The sequence below is a fragment of the Anastrepha ludens genome, chromosome X, assembly GCF_028408465.1.
Source record: "Anastrepha ludens isolate Willacy chromosome X, idAnaLude1.1, whole genome shotgun sequence".
NCBI lineage: Eukaryota > Metazoa > Arthropoda > Insecta > Diptera > Tephritidae > Anastrepha > Anastrepha ludens.
Window position 1 is genome coordinate 71,860,798 of NC_071503.1, and position 22,878 is coordinate 71,883,675.

The 22,878-nt window shown below is 38.6% G+C and overlaps 1 protein-coding gene across 1 annotated transcript in view; it reads right to left on the minus strand.

Annotated features, from left to right (window-relative positions):
* LOC128870201 (uncharacterized) overlaps nucleotides 1-12,812 on the minus strand; it is a 39,862-nt gene extending 27,050 nt beyond the window's left edge. Inside the window, exons 1-3 of the mRNA XM_054112796.1 lie at nucleotides 12,589-12,812; nucleotides 10,731-11,863; nucleotides 7,644-10,646 (exon numbers count right to left, since the gene is read on the minus strand). Of these exons, the coding sequence (XP_053968771.1) occupies nucleotides 7,644-10,646; nucleotides 10,731-11,859 (4,132 nt within the window). The 5' untranslated portion in view covers nucleotides 11,860-11,863; nucleotides 12,589-12,812. The remainder of the gene's footprint in view (nucleotides 1-7,643; nucleotides 10,647-10,730; nucleotides 11,864-12,588) is intronic.
* Between the last annotated feature and the right edge of the window lie 10,066 nt (nucleotides 12,813-22,878).

Genomic DNA, 22,878 nt, shown 5'->3' on the forward strand with positions numbered 1-22,878 from the left:
GAACTAAAGCATTCACCAACAGCTTCAATTTGATATCCATATTGTACAAACACATTCTAGGCTCCATGTTTTGGTCTCTATCTCGAGACCCTAGTCACGGAGCGGCATGAAAAATACTCTGAACTAAAGCATTCACTAACAGCTTCCATTTGATACCCATATTGTACATACACATCCGAAAGTTACCCGGGTCCACGTTTTGACCTATATCTCGAGACCCTAGTCACGGAGCGGCATGAAAAATACACTGCACTAAAGCATTCACCAACAGCTTCCAATTGATATCCATATTGTACAAACACATTCTAAGGTCCACGTGTTGGTCTCTATCTCGAGGCCCTAGTCACGGAGCGGCATGAAAACTACTCTGTACTAAAGCTTTCACCAACAGCTTCCATTTGATACCCATATTGTACATACACATCCGAAGGTTACCCGGGTCCACGTGTTGGTCTCTATCTCGAGGCCCTAGACACGGAGCGGTATGAAAAGTACTCTGAACTAAAGCATTCACCAACAGCTTCCAATTGATATCCATATTGTACAAACACATTCTAGGGTCCACGTGTTGGTCTCTATCTCGAGGCCCTAGTCACGGAGCGGCATGAAAAATACTCTGAACTAAAGCATTCACCAACAGCTTCCAATTGATATCCATATTGTACAAACACATTCTAGGGTCCAAGTGTTGGTCTCTATCTCGAGGCCCTAGTCACGGAGCGGCATGGAAAATACTCTGAACTAAAGCATTCACTAACAGCTTCCATTTGATATCCATATTGTACAAACACATTCTAGGCTCCACGTTTTGGTCTCTATCTCGAGGCCCTAGTCACGGAACGGTATGAAAAATACTCTATACTATAGAAATCATCAACAGCTTCCATTTGCTACCCATAGTGTACATATACGTCCGAAGGTTACCCGGGTCCACGTTTTGACCTATATCTCGAGACCCTATCTACCAATAGGTATTCAAACTATACGGAAACCATCTTCAATACCTACTTAACAATGTGTGTAAGTTTGGTTTAATTCGGTTTAAAGACACGGCGGGTCCACGTTTTGGCATATATTTCCAGACCCTAGTCATCAATAGGTATGAAAATTACCCCACATTAAAGCACTTATCGACAGCTTTCATTTGATGCCCATATTGCACATCCACAACCAAAGGTTACCCGGGCCCACGTTTTGACCTATATCTCGAGACCCCAGTCACGGAGCGGCATGAGAAATACTCTGTACTAAAGCATTCACCAACAGCTTTCAATTGATATCCATATTGTACAAACACATTCTAGGGTCCACGTGTTGGTCTCTATCTCGGGACCCTAGTCACGGAGCGGCATGAAAAATACTCTGAACTAAAGCATTCACCAACAGCTTCCATTTGATACCCATATTGTATATACACATCCGAAGGTTACCCGGGTCCACGTTTTGACCTATATCTCGAGACCCCAGTCACGGAGCGGCATGAGAAATACTCTGTACTAAAGCATTCACCAACAGCTTCCAATTGATATCCATATTGTACAAACACAATCTAGGGTCCACGTGTTGGTCACTATCTCGGGACCCTAGTCACGGAGCTGCATGAAAAATACTCTGAACTAAAGCATTCACCAACAGTTTCCATTTGATACCCATATTGTATATACACATCCGAAGGTTACCCGGGCCCACGTTTTGACCTATATCTCGAGACCCCAGTCTCGGAGCGGCATGAAAAATACTCTGTACTAAAGCATTCACCAACAGCTTCAATTTGATATTCATATTGTACAAACACATTCTAAGGTCCACGTTTTGGTCTCTATCTCGAGACCCTAGTCACGGAGCGGCATGAAAAATACTCTGAACTAAAGCATTCACCAACAGCTTTCATTTGATACCCATATTGTATATACACATCAGAAGGTTACCCGGGTCCACGTTTTGACCATTTTCCCGGCAATTATTCGAATTTTTCTCACCTTTTAAACCTTCCCTAGACCTCCACGAATAATTCAAGACCAAGATAAGATAAATAAGTTCAGCCATTCTCGAGTTATAAGCGAACATAGGGACAGATTTTCACATTTATATATATAGACTAGCAAACCGGGCCAGCTTCGCTGGGCACACTAAAATAGAATAGATATGGTTTAGAACAGAAAAGATATGGTTTTCATATTATTTATTTCTTTATTCTCATACTATTTATTTATTTATTCAATACCACGTTTTGGTCTCTATCTCGAGACCCTAGTCACGGAGCGGCATGAAAAATTCTCTGAACTAAAGCATTCACCAACAGCTTCCATTTGATACCCATATTGAACATACACATCCGAAGGTTACCTGAGTCCACGTTTTGACCTATATCTCGAGACCCCTGTCACGGAGCGGCATGAAAAATACTCTGAACTAAAGCATTCACCAACAGCTTCAATTTGATATCCATATTGTACAAACACATTCTAGGCTCCATGTTTTGGTCTCTATCTCGAGACCCTAGTCACGGAGCGGCATGAAAAATACTCTGAACTAAAGCATTCACTAACAGCTTCCATTTGATACCCATATTGTACATACACATCCGAAAGTTACCCGGGTCCACGTTTTGACCTATATCTCGAGACCCTAGTCACGGAGCGGCATGAAAAATACACTGCACTAAAGCATTCACCAACAGCTTCCAATTGATATCCATATTGTACAAACACATTCTAAGGTCCACGTGTTGGTCTCTATCTCGAGGCCCTAGTCACGGAGCGGCATGAAAACTACTCTGTACTAAAGCTTTCACCAACAGCTTCCATTTGATACCCATATTGTACATACACATCCGAAGGTTACCCGGGTCCACGTGTTGGTCTCTATCTCGAGGCCCTAGACACGGAGCGGTATGAAAAGTACTCTGAACTAAAGCATTCACCAACAGCTTCGAATTGATATCCATATTGTACAAACACATTCTAGGGTCCACGTGTTGGTCTCTATCTCGAGGCCCTAGTCACGGAGCGGCATGAAAAATACTCTGAACTAAAGCATTCACCAACAGCTTCCAATTGATATCCATATTGTACAAACACATTCTAGGGTCCAAGTGTTGGTCTCTATCTCGAGGCCCTAGTCACGGAGCGGCATGGAAAATACTCTGAACTAAAGCATTCACTAACAGCTTCCATTTGATATCCATATTGTACAAACACATTCTAGGCTCCACGTTTTGGTCTCTATCTCGAGGCCCTAGTCACGGAACGGTATGAAAAATACTCTATACTATAGAAATCATCAACAGCTTCCATTTGCTACCCATAGTGTACATATACGTCCGAAGGTTACCCGGGTCCACGTTTTGACCTATATCTCGAGACCCTATCTACCAATAGGTATTCAAACTATACGGAAACCATCTTCAATACCTACTTAACAATGTGTGTAAGTTTGGTTTAATTCGGTTTAAAGACACGGCGGGTCCACGTTTTGGCATATATTTCCAGACCCTAGTCATCAATAGGTATGAAAATTACCCCACATTAAAGCACTTATCGACAGCTTTCATTTGATGCCCATATTGCACATCCACAACCAAAGGTTACCCGGGCCCACGTTTTGACCTATATCTCGAGACCCCAGTCACGGAGCGGCATGAGAAATACTCTGTACTAAAGCATTCACCAACAGCTTTCAATTGATATCCATATTGTACAAACACATTCTAGGGTCCACGTGTTGGTCTCTATCTCGGGACCCTAGTCACGGAGCGGCATGAAAAATACTCTGAACTAAAGCATTCACCAACAGCTTCCATTTGATACCCATATTGTATATACACATCCGAAGGTTACCCGGGTCCACGTTTTGACCTATATCTCGAGACCCCAGTCACGGAGCGGCATGAGAAATACTCTGTACTAAAGCATTCACCAACAGCTTCCAATTGATATCCATATTGTACAAACACAATCTAGGGTCCACGTGTTGGTCACTATCTCGGGACCCTAGTCACGGAGCTGCATGAAAAATACTCTGAACTAAAGCATTCACCAACAGTTTCCATTTGATACCCATATTGTATATACACATCCGAAGGTTACCCGGGCCCACGTTTTGACCTATATCTCGAGACCCCAGTCTCGGAGCGGCATGAAAAATACTCTGTACTAAAGCATTCACCAACAGCTTCAATTTGATATTCATATTGTACAAACACATTCTAAGGTCCACGTTTTGGTCTCTATCTCGAGACCCTAGTCACGGAGTGGCATGAAAAATACTCTGAACTAAAGCATTCACCAACAGCTTTCATTTGATACCCATATTGTATATACACATCAGAAGGTTACCCGGGTCCACGTTTTGACCATTTTCCCGGCAATTATTCGAATTTTTCTCACCTTTTAAACCTTCCCTAGACCTCCACGAATAATTCAAGACCAAGATAAGATAAATCCGTTCAGCCATTCTCGAGTTATAAGCGAACATAGGGACAGATTTTCACATTTATATATATAGACTAGCAAACCCGGCCCGCTTCGCTGGGCACACTAAAATAGAATAGATATGGTTTAGAACAGAAAAGATATGGTTTTCATATTATTTATTTCTTTATTCTCATACTATTTATTTATTTATTCAATACCACGTTTTGGTCTCTATCTCGAGACCCTAGTCACGGAGCGGCATGAAAAATACTCTGAACTAAAGCATTCACCAACAGCTTCCATTTGATACCCATATTGAACATACACATCCGAAGGTTACCTGAGTCCACGTTTTGACCTATATCTCGAGACCCCTGTCACGGAGCGGCATGAAAAATACTCTGAACTAAAGCATTCACCAACAGCTTCAATTTGATATCCATATTGTACAAACACATTCTAAGGTCCACGTGTTGGTCTCTATCTCGAGGCCCTAGTCACGGAGCGGCATGAAAACTACTCTGTACTAAAGCTTTCACCAACAGCTTCCATTTGATACCCATATTGTACAAACACATTCTAGGGTCCACGTGTTGGTCTCTATCTCGAGGCCCTAGTCACGGAGCGGCATGAAAAATACTCTGAACTAAAGCATTCACCAACAGCTTCCAATTGATATCCATATTGTACAAACACATTCTAGGGTCCAAGTGTTGGTCTCTATCTCGAGGCCCTAGTCACGGAGCGGCATGAAAAATACTCTGAACTAAAGCATTCACCAACAGCTTCCAATTGATATCCATATTGTACAAACACATTCTAGGGTCCACGTGTTGGTCTCTATCTCGAGGCCCTAGTCACGGAGCGGCATGGAAAATACTCTGAACTAAAGCATTCACCAATAGCTTCAATTTGATATCCATATTGTACAAACACATTCTAGGCTCCACGTTTTGGTCTCTATCTCGAGGCCCTAGTCACGGAGCGGCATGAAAAATACTGTGAACTAAAGCATTCACTAACAGCTTCCATTTGATATCCATATTGTACAAACACATTCTAGGCTCCACGTTTTGGTCTCTATCTCGAGGCCCTAGTCACGGAACGGTATGAAAAATACTCTATACTATAGAAATCATCAACAGCTTCCATTTGCTACCCATATTGTACATATACGGCCGAAGGTTACCCGGGTCCACGTTTTGACCTATATCTCGAGACCCTATCTACCAATAGGTATTCAAACTATACGGAAACCATCTTCAATACCTACTTAACAATGTGTGTAAGTTTGGTTTAATTCGGTTTAAAGACACGGCGGGTCCACGTTTTGGCATATATTTCGAGACCCTAGTCATCAATAGGTATGAAAATTACCCCACATTAAAGCACTTATCGACAGCTTTCATTTGATGCCCATATTGCACATCCACAACCAAAGGTTACCCGGGCCCACGTTTTGACCTATATCTCGAGACCCCAGTCACGGAGCGGCATGAGAAATACTCTGTACTAAAGCATTCACCAACAGCTTTCAATTGATATCCATATTGTACAAACACATTCTAGGGTCCACGTGTTGGTCTCTATCTCGGGACCCTAGTCACGGAGCGGCATGAAAAATACTCTGAACTAAAGCATTCTCCAACAGCTTCCATTTGATACCCATATTGTATATACACATCCGAAGGTTACCCGGGTCCACGTTTTGACCTATATCTCGAGACCCCAGTCACGGAGCGGCATGAGAAATACTCTGTACTAAAGCATTCACCAACAGCTTCCAATTGATATCCATGTTGTACAAACACATTCTAGGGTCCACGTGTTGGTCTCTATCTCGGGACCCTAGTCACGGAGCCGCATGAAAAATACTCTGAACTAAAGCATTCACCAACAGCTTCCATTTGATACCCATATTGTATATACACATCCGAAGGTTACCCGGGCCCACGTTTTAACCTATATCTCGAGACCCCAGTCTCGGAGCGGCATGAAAAATACTCTGTACTAAAGCATTCACCAACAGCTTCAATTTGATATTCATATTGTACAAACACATTCTAGGGTCCACGTTTTGGTCTCTATCTCGAGACCCTAGTCACGGAGCGGCATGAAAAGTACTCTGAACTAAAGCATTCACCAACAGCTTTCATTTGATACCCATATTGTATATACACATCCGAAGGTTACCCGGGTCCACGTTTTGACCATTTTCCCGGCAATTATTCGAATTTTTCTCACCTTTTAAACCTTCCCTAGACCTCCACGAATAATTCAAGACCAAGATAAGATAAATCCGTTCAGCCATTCTCGAGTTATAAGCGAACATAGGGACAGATTTTCACATTTATATAACATATATAGACTAGCGGACCCGACAGACGTTGTCCTGTACACACGTCTTTAATTCGGAAATTTCAAAGGTTATTATTAAGCTACAACAATCTGGACCGTTTTGATGAAAATTATTATTAAAAAATTATTACAATATCTTACGTCATTACATATACGTGTATCACAATTCGACCAATCGATAGCGTGTGAGTATGTGTATCCATATTAGTGAAATGTAATGTCGACGCTGTGTTAGGAAAAAGATGTGTTTATTGTCACACTCCACTGACAAAATCCGTGAAATAAATAATAGCAGTCACTATATGTATTTGATTATAGACATGGATATTTCTGAGAGTTACGGAAAATTTTAAGCCAATGAATCGACTGATTACAGACACGAATATTAGCCGTGGAATGTGGCAATAGCAGCTTCGTAAATAAAAATTTCAACATTTTTTAATTCAAGGTGAAAAAGATTTCACTAAAACTATTTTATTTATAACATATATTTTTTAATTTACAAAAACTTAATTTATCGTAATGCGATTGGATGTACAATATTTTTGGTTAAGCCTTGAGGTGTATAAATAAACAAATTCGATGGTTTTCCAACTCTAGAACACGCAACATATAATTGGCCGTGAGAAAAACACGGATTTTCTAAATCTAAGCCACAAATTGTCATTGTTTGGCCTTGTGACTTATTTATAGTCATAGCATATGCCAAGCAGATTGGAAATTGTAAACGTTTGAATGGTATAGGTGAATCTGAAGGAATCATTGGGATCCGTGGTAGAAGTACAACTTCATCTTGGAATTTTCCACTTAAAATAGTGGCTTCGAGAATGTTGCCCATGATTTTTTTTACAACTAATCGCGTGCCATTACACAATTTTGGGGCATTTAAATTTCGAAGCAAAATTATAGGTGAGCCAATTTTCAGCCGCAAATTATGCGGTGGCATTCCGGATAAATCTAGTGAATTTAGAAACTCTACAGGATAGTTGACAACTTCGTCAGGATCAACAACCGTGTCAATCGATTTAAATATAATTTCATCACCAGGCAATGACTGTTGTATTTTAAAGTTGATGGCGTCAACATCTAAATTTTTTGCGGCTAAAATAGCTCGCTCTCGCAGCCATACATGATTAGTATAATTATGTTTCAAATCTGGAAAGATACTTTCTATTAACTCATCTTTGGTAGCCACCATGTTGCAAAAATTCTCTGGTAGTCGAATATATTGTGTATCTTCATACAATGGAATTTTACCGTTGCCAATGTTTAACAATTGTTCAGCGAATCCTGATGCTAATGGATCATTCTGAAGTTGAACGCGCATATTAAGAGTAAGGCATAATTTAGTGACACTTCGCCATAAATAAGATTCTTTCAAACATGCGTTTATTTGGTCTGCATATGTCGCACGTGGAATGACTGGTAGTGTTTGTCTGAAATCACCAGACAGCAGAAGTAGAGCACCACCGAAAAGCCGAGCATTATTTCTGATATCTTTCAGAGACCTGTCGAGAGCTTCGAGCGAATGCTTGTGGGCCATTGTACATTCATCCCAGATAATAATTTTGCATTTTCTCAAAACTTCAGCCATGCCTGAATGCTTCTTTATGTTACATATTGCTTCAGGATTTGTATGAACATTCAAAGGTAATTTTAGTGCTGAATGGGCAGTCCGTCCACCATCAAGTAACGTTGCTGCAATACCTGATGAAGCAACGGCCAACGCAATATGATTTTGTGATCGAATGCGCGCAAGTATCAGTGAGATGAGAAATGTTTTACCAGTGCCACCTGGTGCGTCCAAAAAAAAGAAACCACCTTGTTGTGCTGTAATTGATACGTCAATTTCATCATATACATTTCGTTGTTCAGCAGTAAGCAATTGTTCATTATTAGCAACAAAAGTAGCCAAAGAAGTTTTATCGAACTGGTGTTCACGTTGAACATCGCTATTGATGATATCTACCGCTGGGCGGTTCGGCGCTGGCATTCCGAAATGGATGAGCGGCATGTTCGAAATAAGAATACAAATATCCTCAATCATTATTAATGATTCGTTGTATATTTCAGCGGAGAATTCAATATTAAGATTTTGATTAGCAATTCTAGTCCGATGCAAAATATCTTCACTCATTGAATCTTTATATTTGTTCCACAGAGCAGATGCGTCAGACGGAAAACACGTTGTTAATATTATTGAAAATAATTGCCGGATTTGTTGTGGAGATGAGCTCAGTGCTGCATCTGTAAGTGTGAGGTCCCAATGGTTATCATCCTCCAATAAATGTAACTCTCTACACGCATCGAAGAAAGTGTCGTACAAAATACCATTGACTTTTCGCAAATATTGGAAGGACGTTGGTCCAGGAATGTTAACCAGTAATAAACGCAAAAAAAAACATTCGCGTTGCTTCGGATGAACTGTATATAATCGACCTAACGTATTTGTCATAAATAAGTCAGCGAATCCTGAGACTGGAGTGCCTCGTTTCCGCGGTTCCCAATTTTTTGATTGTTTATTCCATATAAAAAATTTAGGAACATCAGCGTATATTAATGTCCTTGCGAATTGACCAACAACATCTTGTCGACTACAAAGTTTAAAAAATTCAGTAAGAGTTGTTTTTGGAGCCGTTAAAGCCTGTTGTAGTGCAGTCTCTTCTGTGAAGTAAACACGTTGTCCGTTTTCAAGATGCACAGACAAATGTATCACAGCAGGATCCCTTTCATGGATAGGAAACGTAAAAATGCGCCAAATAGCTTCGTTGCTACTTATGTATCGACCCATTTGATAACGTGTTATTTCGTCATTGTCGTTTATATTTTGAACAGCAAATATAGCTTTATCACTACCTTTGTGAACATACTTACAAATGTATTTGATCGACTTCACTGAACTGCATAGTTCGACGTTAATGTGCGCTTTGTAGGTTTTGCACAGCAATGGTGAATATGGGACTACCCAGCGATTATCAATATCTACTATTACACCATTTGACAGACGTAATTCATATGATTGACCACCATTGTCTACGTCTCTACGTCGGTAAGATGGATAGCCATCAATATTAGTGATAGTATCAGTTTCACATGGTTTTGGAAAACGCTTTGTACATTTTCCATTATCCATACATGGTGACATTATGTTTAGAGTACCACATGGACCATGGATCATATTAGTAGTAACAATGTCAAACAATTCTTGATCAATGTTCGGATCTGGAATTTCCGCTGAAATAATTTTGTCAATTTCTTCTGGGCGTATTTTATCCACCAACCAAATTAAAATATGCGCATGAGGTAAGCCTCGTTTTTGCCATTCAACCGAGTAAAGCCAACAACGTGTTTCACCAAATACCGAGTGATGAGTAATAAAATTCATCAAAGATTTTAATTTTTGTTTAAAAACACGTGCAGTGACATCATGACGGTGCATCGATGTTTGACCTGGCAACAGCAAATTTTTAATTTCATCCCAGTTTGGATTACACGTAAATGTAATAAAAAGATCTGGTCGGCCGTATGCACGTACGTAGGTCATGGCATCTTGAATGTATTCCTGCATATGGCGCGGACTACCAATGTATGATGACGGGAGAATATATGCGGTCCCGATATTGTTGATGTTATTCGTTGCATCTACGTTACCGATTACGGCGTCACGCAAATGAATGTACTCCTCAGCACGAAGTTTTGCTTGATTAAATTTTATGTATCGTAATCTCTCACTTTCGATTTTTACATACATATCGACAATGTATTGATGAAATAGCTGTCTGCATCGGAGAATGTTATTGTCTTCATTAGCACGAATCATTAGTCGATATGCGTAAAAGTTCATAGCACTAACTTTCTTGTTCAGTTCTTCACCTGCAAATAAATATATTTATGAGATAAACAGAAATTATGGATTTAGAAAAAAAAAATAATTGTTAGATAATCTATGAATTGTACCTGTAGTTGGATTCCTTTGTTTAATATTGATATAATATCCATCTTCTCCTTCCCAAAATATCAATGGATACTGCAAAGCATCGTAAGAACGATGATTGTCTTGAATTATTTGCACCGTATCATCTCTGCGTTGTATGCGAATGTCTCGCCGTTCACATGGGTCACCAGCCATAACAACTGCAACTTCATTAATAGTTGGAACATTATATGTACCTGCGTGTTCGCCATAGGGCACTTTGTCTGCTTTAATGACAATGACGTACTTGTCGTTTTGCAGTCTGTTAGAAAGAGTCTTGAACAATCGTATCAATTGGTTATGATTTTGCAAAAACGTTTGTAAAATATCCACAATTTCTCGTTCTTCCATCTGCTCTATATGGTTGTAAACACAGCGTGTATGTGATTGTTGCTCCTCATCGCCCATAAAGTAAATTTGTAGAAATTTTGGATCGGCATCAGGCATTGGAAGCAATGAACTAATTTGGTGGTATACCTGACCTTGAATCTTGAATGTAGATTCAAAATTACAACCATCTTCATTATGGACGATTTTTGTTGCTCCAAATGATGTCATTTGAAAGCATGAATTAAATTTACGAATTTTCCGCAAAAACAATTTCGATTGAGATGTGGTTCCGGCTAAAAGTATTTTTAAAGGTTCTGGTGGTGGATTTAGCGATGGCAGTGAAATTTTTCCAGACGCACAACATAAACCAACCGATTCACCTTTGTACTTAAAAGCATGACAATATTTACACTCTTTGTCCATACTACCTATCGTGATTAGTGCATGTGACGAATAGTCTATTTTAGGATCATATTCAAACGCGAGACGACTAAGTGATGCTCGTGTCAATGTTCGATTTTCGAGCACTTGCCGATTTTGATGTTCTCTCTGTGCGTCGGTCAGTCGTTGACGTGCCTCTCGTTGTCTTAATGTATTAGCATGAAGACGTCGAACGCGTTGCTCTGAATTTTCATTTGCTCGTGAACATGCAACTTGATCTCTGGAATTTACATTATCCGTCAAGAGTTCTTCAACTGATCTATTTAATCGACGATCATGGACCAATTGCGCATTCCGAGTACGTCGACCAATATTTTTCGCTCTTCCACGAAGACGTGGCATTTTTCTGTAAAAGAAAAATACTATAAAATAATGCACAACGAATATAAAAATAATGTAAAAAATTCATTATGAAATTAATGAGCTACTATCTGCGTCATTAATTTCTGACTGTTTCGAAATTAAGTGAAAAATAAAAATCCATCTAAATACAATCTGTATCATTAAATGTAGATGAATAAAAAAAACTTCTTTAAAGAAATGAATATATAAGTAAAAAAGCATATAATAAAATATTCATTATTATAAAATCTATAGCGATGAAAAATCTGTCCACATAAAAATCCGTGTGAATCAAGAGGCAAATATTGAAAGTAAATTTATAAAAATCCGTTTAATCAAACAATTAAATAAAAGTATAATTTTATGGATAACACAAAGAAGCTCCATTTGTTGTCTATGAAATTTAACTTTTATTGAATTTATTAATTTTATGGATTTTTATTTATTCACTTGTAAGGTTTGTCTCTTTATTTGCACGGATTTTTATTTGGACGAATTTTTAATCGACACAGATTCTAAATTTCTAATATTTCATTTTATGCTTTTTTACTCATATTCATAAATTTTTTCTATTTTTTTATTCATTTCTATCATTTTATTTTTCACTAAGTCTTCTAACAGTTAGAAATTAATGACGCGTATAAAACACAAATAAATTTATAGGTTAGAGTGGTAATTAATCAACGCACGTGTAAATTTCATAAAAAAATTCATAAGAAATATACTCACTTCGATTCTGCACTAAAGTCGCAAAATGTATTGTTTTTTATGCACACTTCAAAACTTTTTTAACAATTAGTAACTGTTGATTTAATATTTGATTCAGCACGATGTTTAAATAACGCAATAATAACAAAATATTTCTCTCAATTCGATCGCAGCGCCAACTGTCGGGACAGACTGAAATTGAAATAAAGTATTATTTAATATTTAACGCTGCGATGATAGCGCAGTCTATCGGATCCAATGTGAAACATTCCAAAATTAACAACTACTTATTATTAAAAAATTAATTAAAAAAACATTTTCCAGGAGACCAAATTGTGAATCTAAACCATTCTCGAATCCCATTGAACACACACAAAAAATTTCATCAAAATCGGTTCAGTCGTTTAGGAGGAGTTCAGTGACAAACACACGAACATAAGAAATATATATATAAAGATTATAAGTTTAATTTTACTTTGATTAATTTATTTGGCATTAATCTGTTTTCATAGTCTGTAAGAAATACCGCATTTTTTAGACTATTAATTGAATAAATATAAATAAATATAATTATAAGTATAATTGCTTGTGTAACTTAACAATACTTGCATTAATTTATAGGTGTAAGCTTTAAGCAAACTTCAGTTATGTTAGAGTACTTTTCGGCCGTTATAGGTTAAATTTTGATTTAATTTTCATTTATAAATTTGAGTTCGAAGTTTCTATTGCTAAGCTATTCAAGCTCAGCCGTACTTTTCGTCGGAAAGAGTCCCTCGCCCGTAAACAAGTTTGATAACACCTGTTTACTTTACTCAGTAACGACATCTAACTTAATTTCTTTTCTACCATCGCGCTCCGAACTTGGCTATCCTGCGCTTTTACCACATTCACAATTCTGTCCTTTGCACCACTACGTACTGGGCGTTTTTTTAGGAACTACTTGGTGCGTCGAGAGATGGCTGGTATATATTCCTTTACCCATCGATGATAAAAACGGTCAGCGAATTGTTGGGCCAATTACCAACGATGCCGCAGATTGACGGTGTTGCTGCATATTGGCTTGTATCCATTCGATAGCCCAATTACCGAGTGATTGGGAGTAAGAGCCTCGTCATCACAATTTTTCAAAGAAACAAAGGTAAGCGGCCGTGCGTTAAAGAAAAATTCTACTTCACTCAATGCACTAAGCAGGCTTTCATCGCTGAATCTTGTTGAAAATAGTATCTCATAAAGCACAGTCTTCACTGATCTCACAAGCCTTTCCCATGCACCACCCATATGGAGCCCGCTTGGGGGTCTCGAAGATGAAATGTTACCATTGAAGTCAATATTTTTTATACTCTCGCAAATGATTCTTTCGGATGCCTAGAAATTGTTTCCGTTGTCCGAGAATATCTCCCTGGAATACCCGCGTCGTGACATAAAATTTCGTACGCCATGATACAGGAACCGGTATTTAAGTTATGGGCAACTTCAATATGTATAGCGCTACGCCCCCACTCGCCTTTTCCTCACGACGAGAAGCTAAGTGTCGAAATAGTCGACACTTACATACGCGAAGGACCTTTCGACCATTAGTAGTGGCTGGGGCATGGAGTTGACATTTTTACATTTTTGACAATCCGCGCACACTCTTTTGTACAGTGCACTCAGATTTACATTCTGGCAAAAAAATACCGGGAATTGTTCAGTAAAACACAAAATATTTATTTATTTATCAAAATTTATTTTGTCGCCTTCAAAATAGGCTCCATTCGAAGCAATATACCATACATATGCCAACGATTAGTCCAGTCATCAAGGCACCATTTAAACGCGTTTGAAGAGATCTTCTTCAGCTCCTTCAACGAATTCTCCTTAATGGCTTCTATCGACTCAAAGCGGCGTCCGCGGAGTGGCAATTTAAGTTTTGGGAAAAGCAAAAAGTCTAGTCCCCTGTGACTAATATGGTGAATACGGTGGTTTTTCGGTGATATTTGTCGAGTTTTTGGTCAAAGAAGTGTTCATAATATGAGCCTTGTGAGACGGTGCGTTATCATGGTGCAAGATCCATGAGTTTTCTTTCCACAAATTGGGTCGCTTCCAAAATATATTCTTAATTTACCGTAAAACCATTTGGAACGAATTCCGAGTGCACAACATCATGATAATCAAAGAAAACGAGTAGCATGACTTTCACTTTTGACCGACTTTGACGTGGTTTTTTGGGTTTCGGCTTATGTGGATAGCGCCATTCAGCCGCCTGTTGACTGGTTTGCATGTCAAATTCATATACCCACGTCTCATCACCTGTTATGATGCGCTGGATAAACGTTGGGTTCGAATTCGCTTGCTCAAGCATGCCTTGCGTCTTATGCCTAATTGATGGTGTAAAATGGTGCGAATTGATTCGTGAGACACGCTAAAGTCACGAGCTACCTCCCTCAAACTTAAAGGATGGTTTTCCAGCACCATTACCTTGACTTTGTCGACGTTTTCTTCCATTGAAAACGTTGATGGGCGACCAGATCTTGGAATATCTTCCACGACTTTTCGGCCCTCTGCAAAAGCCGTATACCACTCGTAGACCCATGTTTTTGATAAAGCACACTCGTTATAGGTTTTCTGCAACATATTCAACGATTCGGCAAACGAAATCCCGTTCAAAAAACAAAATTTAAAACAAATTATTTGTTCGCTATTTTTATCCATAGTGAAAATCGCAGAGCACACATGCGGTTGACTGATATAATTAAATGCCAAAAACAAGCTAATTGACAGATCACGCTCAAACTCTGCGACTCTATAAAGGACAGTTGTACCAACATTCCAGCAAAAAAATGTAGACATATGTATGTGTAACGCGCGCTTTTTAAATGAACAATTCCCGATATTTTTTTGACAGAACGTCTAACGTATGTACCACGAATTCGACTTATGACAGACTCATGCATCTGGTGATGGAAATTTTCGTGAGTCCAATGCATTATTAAAAGGGTGCTATTATGAGAGCTTGGCATCACTATATCGTCTTCATTGTTGTTTAAGTGTTCAGCCTAACTTTTGCATTTTATTATGGCATCTATGTTTATGTAAACATTTAAAGTAAAGAGTTTGTTAGATCGATCAAACATATTATCACGTTTGAGGCAGCTGATCTCTTCACAAAAATCAATAGATTAAGCATACCTGTGAAGAAGACATTGAGCTTGCTGAATCATGACAAAGCCGATGGTTGTTTTCCATTGCCTTTCTAGCAAAACTGAGCGTAATCGGTCGACGTATAATAAAAATGCAGCCACAGCGTAATACAAACGTTTTCAGCTGGAAATATGCTCTACGTTCAAAGCCAGGTGCTTCGCGTGTTCCTTTTTCGTATGTAAAACATAATGGCCCCTTTTATGAGTTAGATTCGATCTTCGATATTCGTTGGTTGTCGAAGATCGAAAATCGAATGTCAATTTGGTATTATGAGCGGTGTAATGCTGTCCAAATTTTCGTTGTATACCGAATTTAGAGTCGAATGCAATTTTGCTTTCGATTGTGTAGCGTATTGTGGGAAAACTTGTTAAAATGTAAGTTGTTTGCGATTATTTATGATTTTATAGTCTTGAGTACCAAGTCTTGAGTACCAAACAGCAATTAGAAAGGCTAGTTGCATTAATGGAAGAGAATCCACAATTCGCAAAAGGGATTTGCACCAAAGTTCAAGCAGCAAAAAAATGTAAGGAATTTATAACGGAGCTGAATTGCTTGGGACCACCAGTTAGAACGGCAGCAAATTGGATTAAGGTTAATAATGGGTTTTTTTTTCTGATGTTTATAGAAATACGTAGAGGAACTGAAATACATATTTTTTTCGAATGACGAATAATTGAATAAAGAAAATTTATAACAAAAATAAAACAGAAACTGTGGCGTAAAGGTTTCTATTTAATACTTTTTAGATTTTTCTATAATATTCTAAGAGTTTCATTTCTTATGCTTTCTGCTTCTCCGTTATTTTAATATACTCCACTTCAATATCTTCAGCATCATCGTACACAGTGGGTTGAGCAAGTCCTAGCAAACCTTCATTACCAATACTCAATTGGTACGATCCCTGAGCACAAAATCGCAGAACTGTGGCTAGCTTTAAAATATTTGAAATGGATTTGGCTCGGGTGCACTGCTGCAACTGGTTTTCTGTACTGGACAGTAGGTTCATACACGCCTCTTTAGATAATCTAAAGTTCTTTAAAAATCTGTAAGGAAATTTCTGTAATATTAAGTACGTCAACACATTTTGAAAATTCTAAACTTACTCTGTGGAAGCCATTTCTAGGGGGTTGGATGCGCCCCTAAACTGTTTTCTACTTCTAGCTAGTTCCACTAATCTTTCATCGTCCGATGAATCGTGGAACCACAACTCCGTTGTACTCATTTTCACAAAAAATACTTTTTTTAACTTTTAAATATGTTGTTAGCAAAGAATTTCAACACAATCGGTTGTTCTTTTATTTCGATTTGCTGTATCAGCTGAGAAAAAATTATCTATTGTAAATGCGTCGAGCGATCGAAATTCACAATAGTCTTATTCTTCAACGAATGAGCACCATAATACCAACTGAAAATTCGTTCGATCAGCACTTTCGACTACAGTCGAAGATCGAATGTTGCTCATAATAAGGGCCAATGTTTAATTTCCGAATCCTCGCCATCTTCGCACTGCAGCAAAACTTACGAGCATGACCTTAAAAAATTGTACCGGTGAACCACAGTTGCCAAACAGTCGCTCAACAGTTGCCAACTGAATCTGATGAGCAAGGCGAACGTCATCACCAAACTGCACTTCCATTTGAAATAAGGTAACTATAGAGTGAGCACATTTTGAATTCCTAGATTTTTCTAATATCTTGGTCAGAGTGCACAATTTAAACATGTTAACGATTGAAAACTATTTTCGTTTCAGGTACAGAGGAAAGAAATCTCCAGATGCGATACTCGCTGAAATTTGTTGGTGGTATAAAAACACCTTTGAAGAAGAGGAAGACGAGGAAACAGAGGAAGAAGGGGAAGACACAGATGAAAATCCAGAATATCTGTTGGACGAAATAATCGATTTCTCTGATGATGATGACGATGACCAAGACATTAGAGAGAGCAGTGATGTTGATCCATAGCCGCCTGCTAAACGGCAGCTGGCCAAATTGTTATTTAATTTATTTTATTTTTCTACTTAAAACTTTTCATTATTAACATTTCAAAATTATATTTTTTTCCATATTTTTATATTTTCTTTTTCTATGTTTCTTCAAAACCAACACTGAACAAAATTGGTAAATAAAAAATGAGAAATAAATTAATATTAAGCTCAAAAAACGCAAGTTTTGTATTATGACTGTATGCCTAAAGCGCAAATTATCGACTAAGACAATTTTTTTTCAAATGAAATTCAATAAAGAAACTGAGAAGCATATTATAGACCACAAAAAAAGTAAAAAACACTTAGTTTTGTGGAAAATATTTTCAAAAAACATGAAAAAAATAATAATTTTTCCAACATTTTGCTTCATAAGTACCACAAAAATTTTCGAAATCAATTTTTTCAAAAATTGTAATTGTTGCACAGGTCTCTAGCAATAATTTGGATTTTACAGATTGAAAAACTATCAATTAGTCGATGAGTTATAGCCGAAAGCCCATATAAACAATATACTGAAAATCGGCATTTGACTGCAAACTTCGAAGGCCGATTAAAAAAAAATTCGAACTAACATAAAAAAACGGCGCGATACGGGTCTTCTAATTTCGCCTCTATTTTCACCCGCCACTCTCAGAATGGACCTAATTTTTGATAACCTGAATTTGTTCCACAGTGTAATCATGCATAACGACGCGGCGAACATAAATGGAACAAGGATGCACTACGTTGACCATAAGGCCTAATCTGTTCAAACGAGCCTGCTGACAAAATGCTTATGGAATGGTATGGGGGTTCTCTTGATATAAATAATAGAGATTTTGCAAAGCTTTTAAATAAGTAAAATGTAAAAAAAACAATAGGTTCTTTCATACAATGTCGCAAATCTAAATAGTAAACTTTGGTGTAATGAATTATTGGTATGGGAAGAAGTATCCGCCCTCGAAGAAGAAGTGTCGCTGCTGATACTATTTTTGTGTTCGCTCTTGTAATATACTGCTGGTTTGAAGGTGTATATGTGAGGTCTCGTTCGCAGTAGCTGACCTTCGCTTGAAGCGTAAAGATTATTTTTTTTTATCTGACGTCAAAAATGTCTACGTTCGTCCCGAAAAAACGGTATTTGCGGGAAGTTATGCTTCATTGTTACCTTTTAAAGAAAGTGCATTTGAAACGTGTCGTATATTGATCAATATTTACGGTAATCGCGCTCCATCAAACACGACTTGTAAATAGTGGTTTCGACGATTCCAAATTAGCAATATCGACCGAAAAAAGTCAAAGATACTAAACTACATCAATTATTGGATTAAGACGCATGTCGAACTCTTGATGATATGTGTTGTTTATAGGTAAGCCGTCGGTAACGTTTGCACGCGATGGGAATGGTCCAGAGAGCAGGTAACTGGGTGCCACATCAGTTGAAACAGAGGGATATCGAGAGACTTTTGATGACGTATGAGATGCTTCTTAAGCGGTAGAAAAGAAAAAGTTTTCTGCATCGCATCGTAAAATATGGATCTAGTATGATAGCCCTAAGCGTCGAAAATAATGGAGTCTGCAAGGTGAACCAGACCCATCGACAACAAAAAAAAAGAGGTTGTCTGTAAAGTTGGTTTACTGACGATAGTTTAACGTGACAACGTCATAAGGAAATATTGATGGAATGGTTGCAATTTCCAAAACAAAAAAATTTTTTTTATTTGTTTGATAGATAGTTTGTATGGATATAGAGAAGGAGGTAAATGGAATCGCAATGGAATAGGTCAAGTTACATTTACACAAACGTGAAAAATGACGAAACATTTATCAAATTCATGAAAGATATGTTCAATTTCGATTGTGCATCAGACGTTAATAAGTCAACAACACGAAGAGGCAACATCATCGATTTGCCTTTTTCAAGACACATTACATTCGAAACACCCCCTTTCATTTCCTACTTTTCCTATCATCGTCCTATTCTCAACAGAGGAATGGTTCATTACCATGCACACAGGAAGAACGCATATGCAAATACAAATATGTGAATTTATATACAAATGCGCATATACATACATATATATGCTCACTCAAGTATGAGAGAGCCAGATGTCGAACGTTGCTGATCGCGGGGGCCGATTGTGCTCTTTGTCGTTCATTCCACGCTTTCGCTTGCAGTCTAGCAATGTAACGACGAATGAGCAAAATAACGACGATTGAGCAAGATAACGACATATTTTTTCGTGCGTGCAGCCGGCTAAATCGAATTATAATACGTTATCGCGTCAAAATATTCATGCTTCAAAGGTTATTATGTGCAGCTGGTGGGATTAGAAGGGTGTTATCTATTATGAACTCCTTAAAACATCTGAAACCATCACTGGCGATCGTTACCGACTGAAGCTAATGCGTTTGGATCGAGCTCTTAAAGAAAAGCGGCCGGAATTGGTAGGTAGGCATGGCAAATTGATATTTCTGCATTACAACGCCAGGCCACACGTTGCTAAATCGGTCCAGAAATAGTTAGAGGGACTGAATTGGGAAATCTTGCCACACCCGCCGTATTCCTAAGACATTGAACCCTCGGATTACCATCTGTTCCAATCAATGCAGTCATGAACGGATCAAGTTAAAAGAACTGGAATTTTTCGTCAGAGGAATCCGTATGCTGCCTAAAAAATAGAGTAAAGTTGTAGCTTCCAATGGCACATACTTCACATAATATCATGTACAGGGTTGGCCATATTAAACTGACCCATGTGATTATTAAAAAAATATGGAAAAAGAAACATTTTTTTGTGTTTCATTGTGAAAAACATTTAATTTAGTTCAAGGAGATTCGTTTACATCACTTTTTGAATATGATATCGCGCAAGTGGTCGCCCTTAGCTCGTATAGCGTAATGTGCCCGTTTTTCGGCGTTTTCCATAGGCCATCAAACGGCCAGGGAACAAAGTCTTCAATAAGTTGACGGTGGCTCGTGCTGTGTGTGGTGGTGCGCCATCTTGCTGAAACCAGAAGTGCTCCATACCATTTTCACGAACAATCGGCATCACAAAATCGGTTATCATGGCCCGATAACGCTCTTGATTGACGGTCAATGGTTGGTGTTGACCATTTTCAAAGAAGAACGGCCCAATGACCATATCAGCGCAAATGCCACACCAGACTGTAACTTTTTGGTCGTGGAGAGGTACCTCTTCAATAATTTGAGGGTTTTCAGTGGCGTAGAAACGGCAATTTTGCTTATTTACGGTTCCGTTCAAGGAGAAATGGGCCTCATCACTCATAATGATTTGATGACGTTGCGTTTTTACAATCGAGAAGGAATTTTGAATGTACAGCTGAACAATTTCAGCGCGTTCTATTGGGGTGTACTGTTTCATGGTATAAATCTCCTTCGACTGACGCTTCCAACGCGGTATGTCATTAGCTGATCTGAAATTACAGTAAAAAGTTATAGGGTTACTCAATGGGTCAGTTTAATATGGCCAACCCTGTATTATTTAATTGCTTAAATAATTCGAAACTTTGGCTAAGAAAGGACGGAAACTTATTCCTATACCCAATAGAAAGTGTTTCCGAGATCAGTAGCTACCTAATAAAAGAAAATGGCTATTGGACAACTAGCAGTGAAGAAACACTAGAATTACAAATGTAGATCCATGTTGTCTCTTCAGCGATGACAGTAGAACTCACCTTATAGTTTCCAACGGAAATCCCCCAATAGATTTAATTACGGAGGATTACATAAAATTTGCCATTGGCAGCTTCAAACCTCACAAATTATATCCCCAAGGAATAGGCAGAATTAAAAGTGGTATTCATTCCCAAAGGAGGGAGAACCACGCATAGGAAATCGAAGGACTGCAGCGGTTGCTAGATGTGCATATCAAAGAAAGATAAGTGACAAGCTATCACCTTCCCAACATGCATACAGCAAAGGCAAATCAGTGGAAACAGCGCTCCATCCGCTAGTTTACACAGGTGAGAAATCACTTCTCTATAAAGAATATACCCTCGCTGCCTTTCAAGACATAAGGTGCCTTGAATAATATAATCTGGAAGCAATCACCACTTCGCTAACGGAAATGGGAGTTGACAGTGCGCTCGCCTCGTTTATAGAACGAATGTTAACTGGGCGAGCGATAAGCGCAAATTTGAGTGACACAACCACTATGAAATTTCCGATCTTAGGTACTCCCCAAGGTGGGGTAATATCTCCACTTCTATGGAGCCAAGCGGCGATAAAATCCCTCATAAAAAAGTCGAGAGCCTCCAAGGTAGCTATGAAATGCCGCACATCTCTTAACGAGATGGCTGAGTCATTTTACCTAAAGGTAACATGGGTTCCTGGCCATTAAGACATTGAGGGTAACTGTAGAGCCGATGAACTAGCGAGACTCGGGACCAAACTGACCGCTGAGTACATAGACAATGATACTCGTATAGGCATACCCTTACAAACATGCAACTGTAGCCGACTCCCCATGCTAAACGCACAGAATCTCTGCTAAGCCGAAATAAGCATAGTTTTAGCACACTGATTTCAGTTATAATGGGGCACTACCTAATAGCTAGATACGCTCAAAGGATGGGTGTGCAAACACATGACTTCTGTGGAAGTTGTCTAGATGAGGGGAGGAAAAGACATTCTCGCACCTAATGTGCCATTGTCGTGCTCTATCCAAACGTAGGTTTACTATTCTAGGTAGACAATTTTTTTATGAGTTGGAAGATATCAGTTCTGCAGAAATCAGAGATATTCTAAAATTTCTAAAAAGCACACCTCAGTTTTTGGAGAGATAGGGACAAGCTCTACACGCGGCATATCAATGGGCTATGAGCTTGAGTTTGTTCCACAGGACACCCCGCTTCAACCTGACCTAACCAAACGTATGGGCGTGCATACATAAATATATATGTATTTTCTTTTATGGAGATGGCAAAAAACATGGAAAGCCGAAAAGTGTGAAACTTGTCTTTCAACTTACGAGGGCAGGCAAAGAAAGCATGTTCCGTATCTTCAACTAGATTGTCACAAGAAGTGCAGTCAGGGTCGTCTTCATGCTTAAATCTATGCAGATAAGATTTAAAGCCTCCATGTCCACTAAGTGCTTGGGTCAAGTAGAAGTATATCTGTCCATGTTTTTGTTTTATCCATTTGAAGA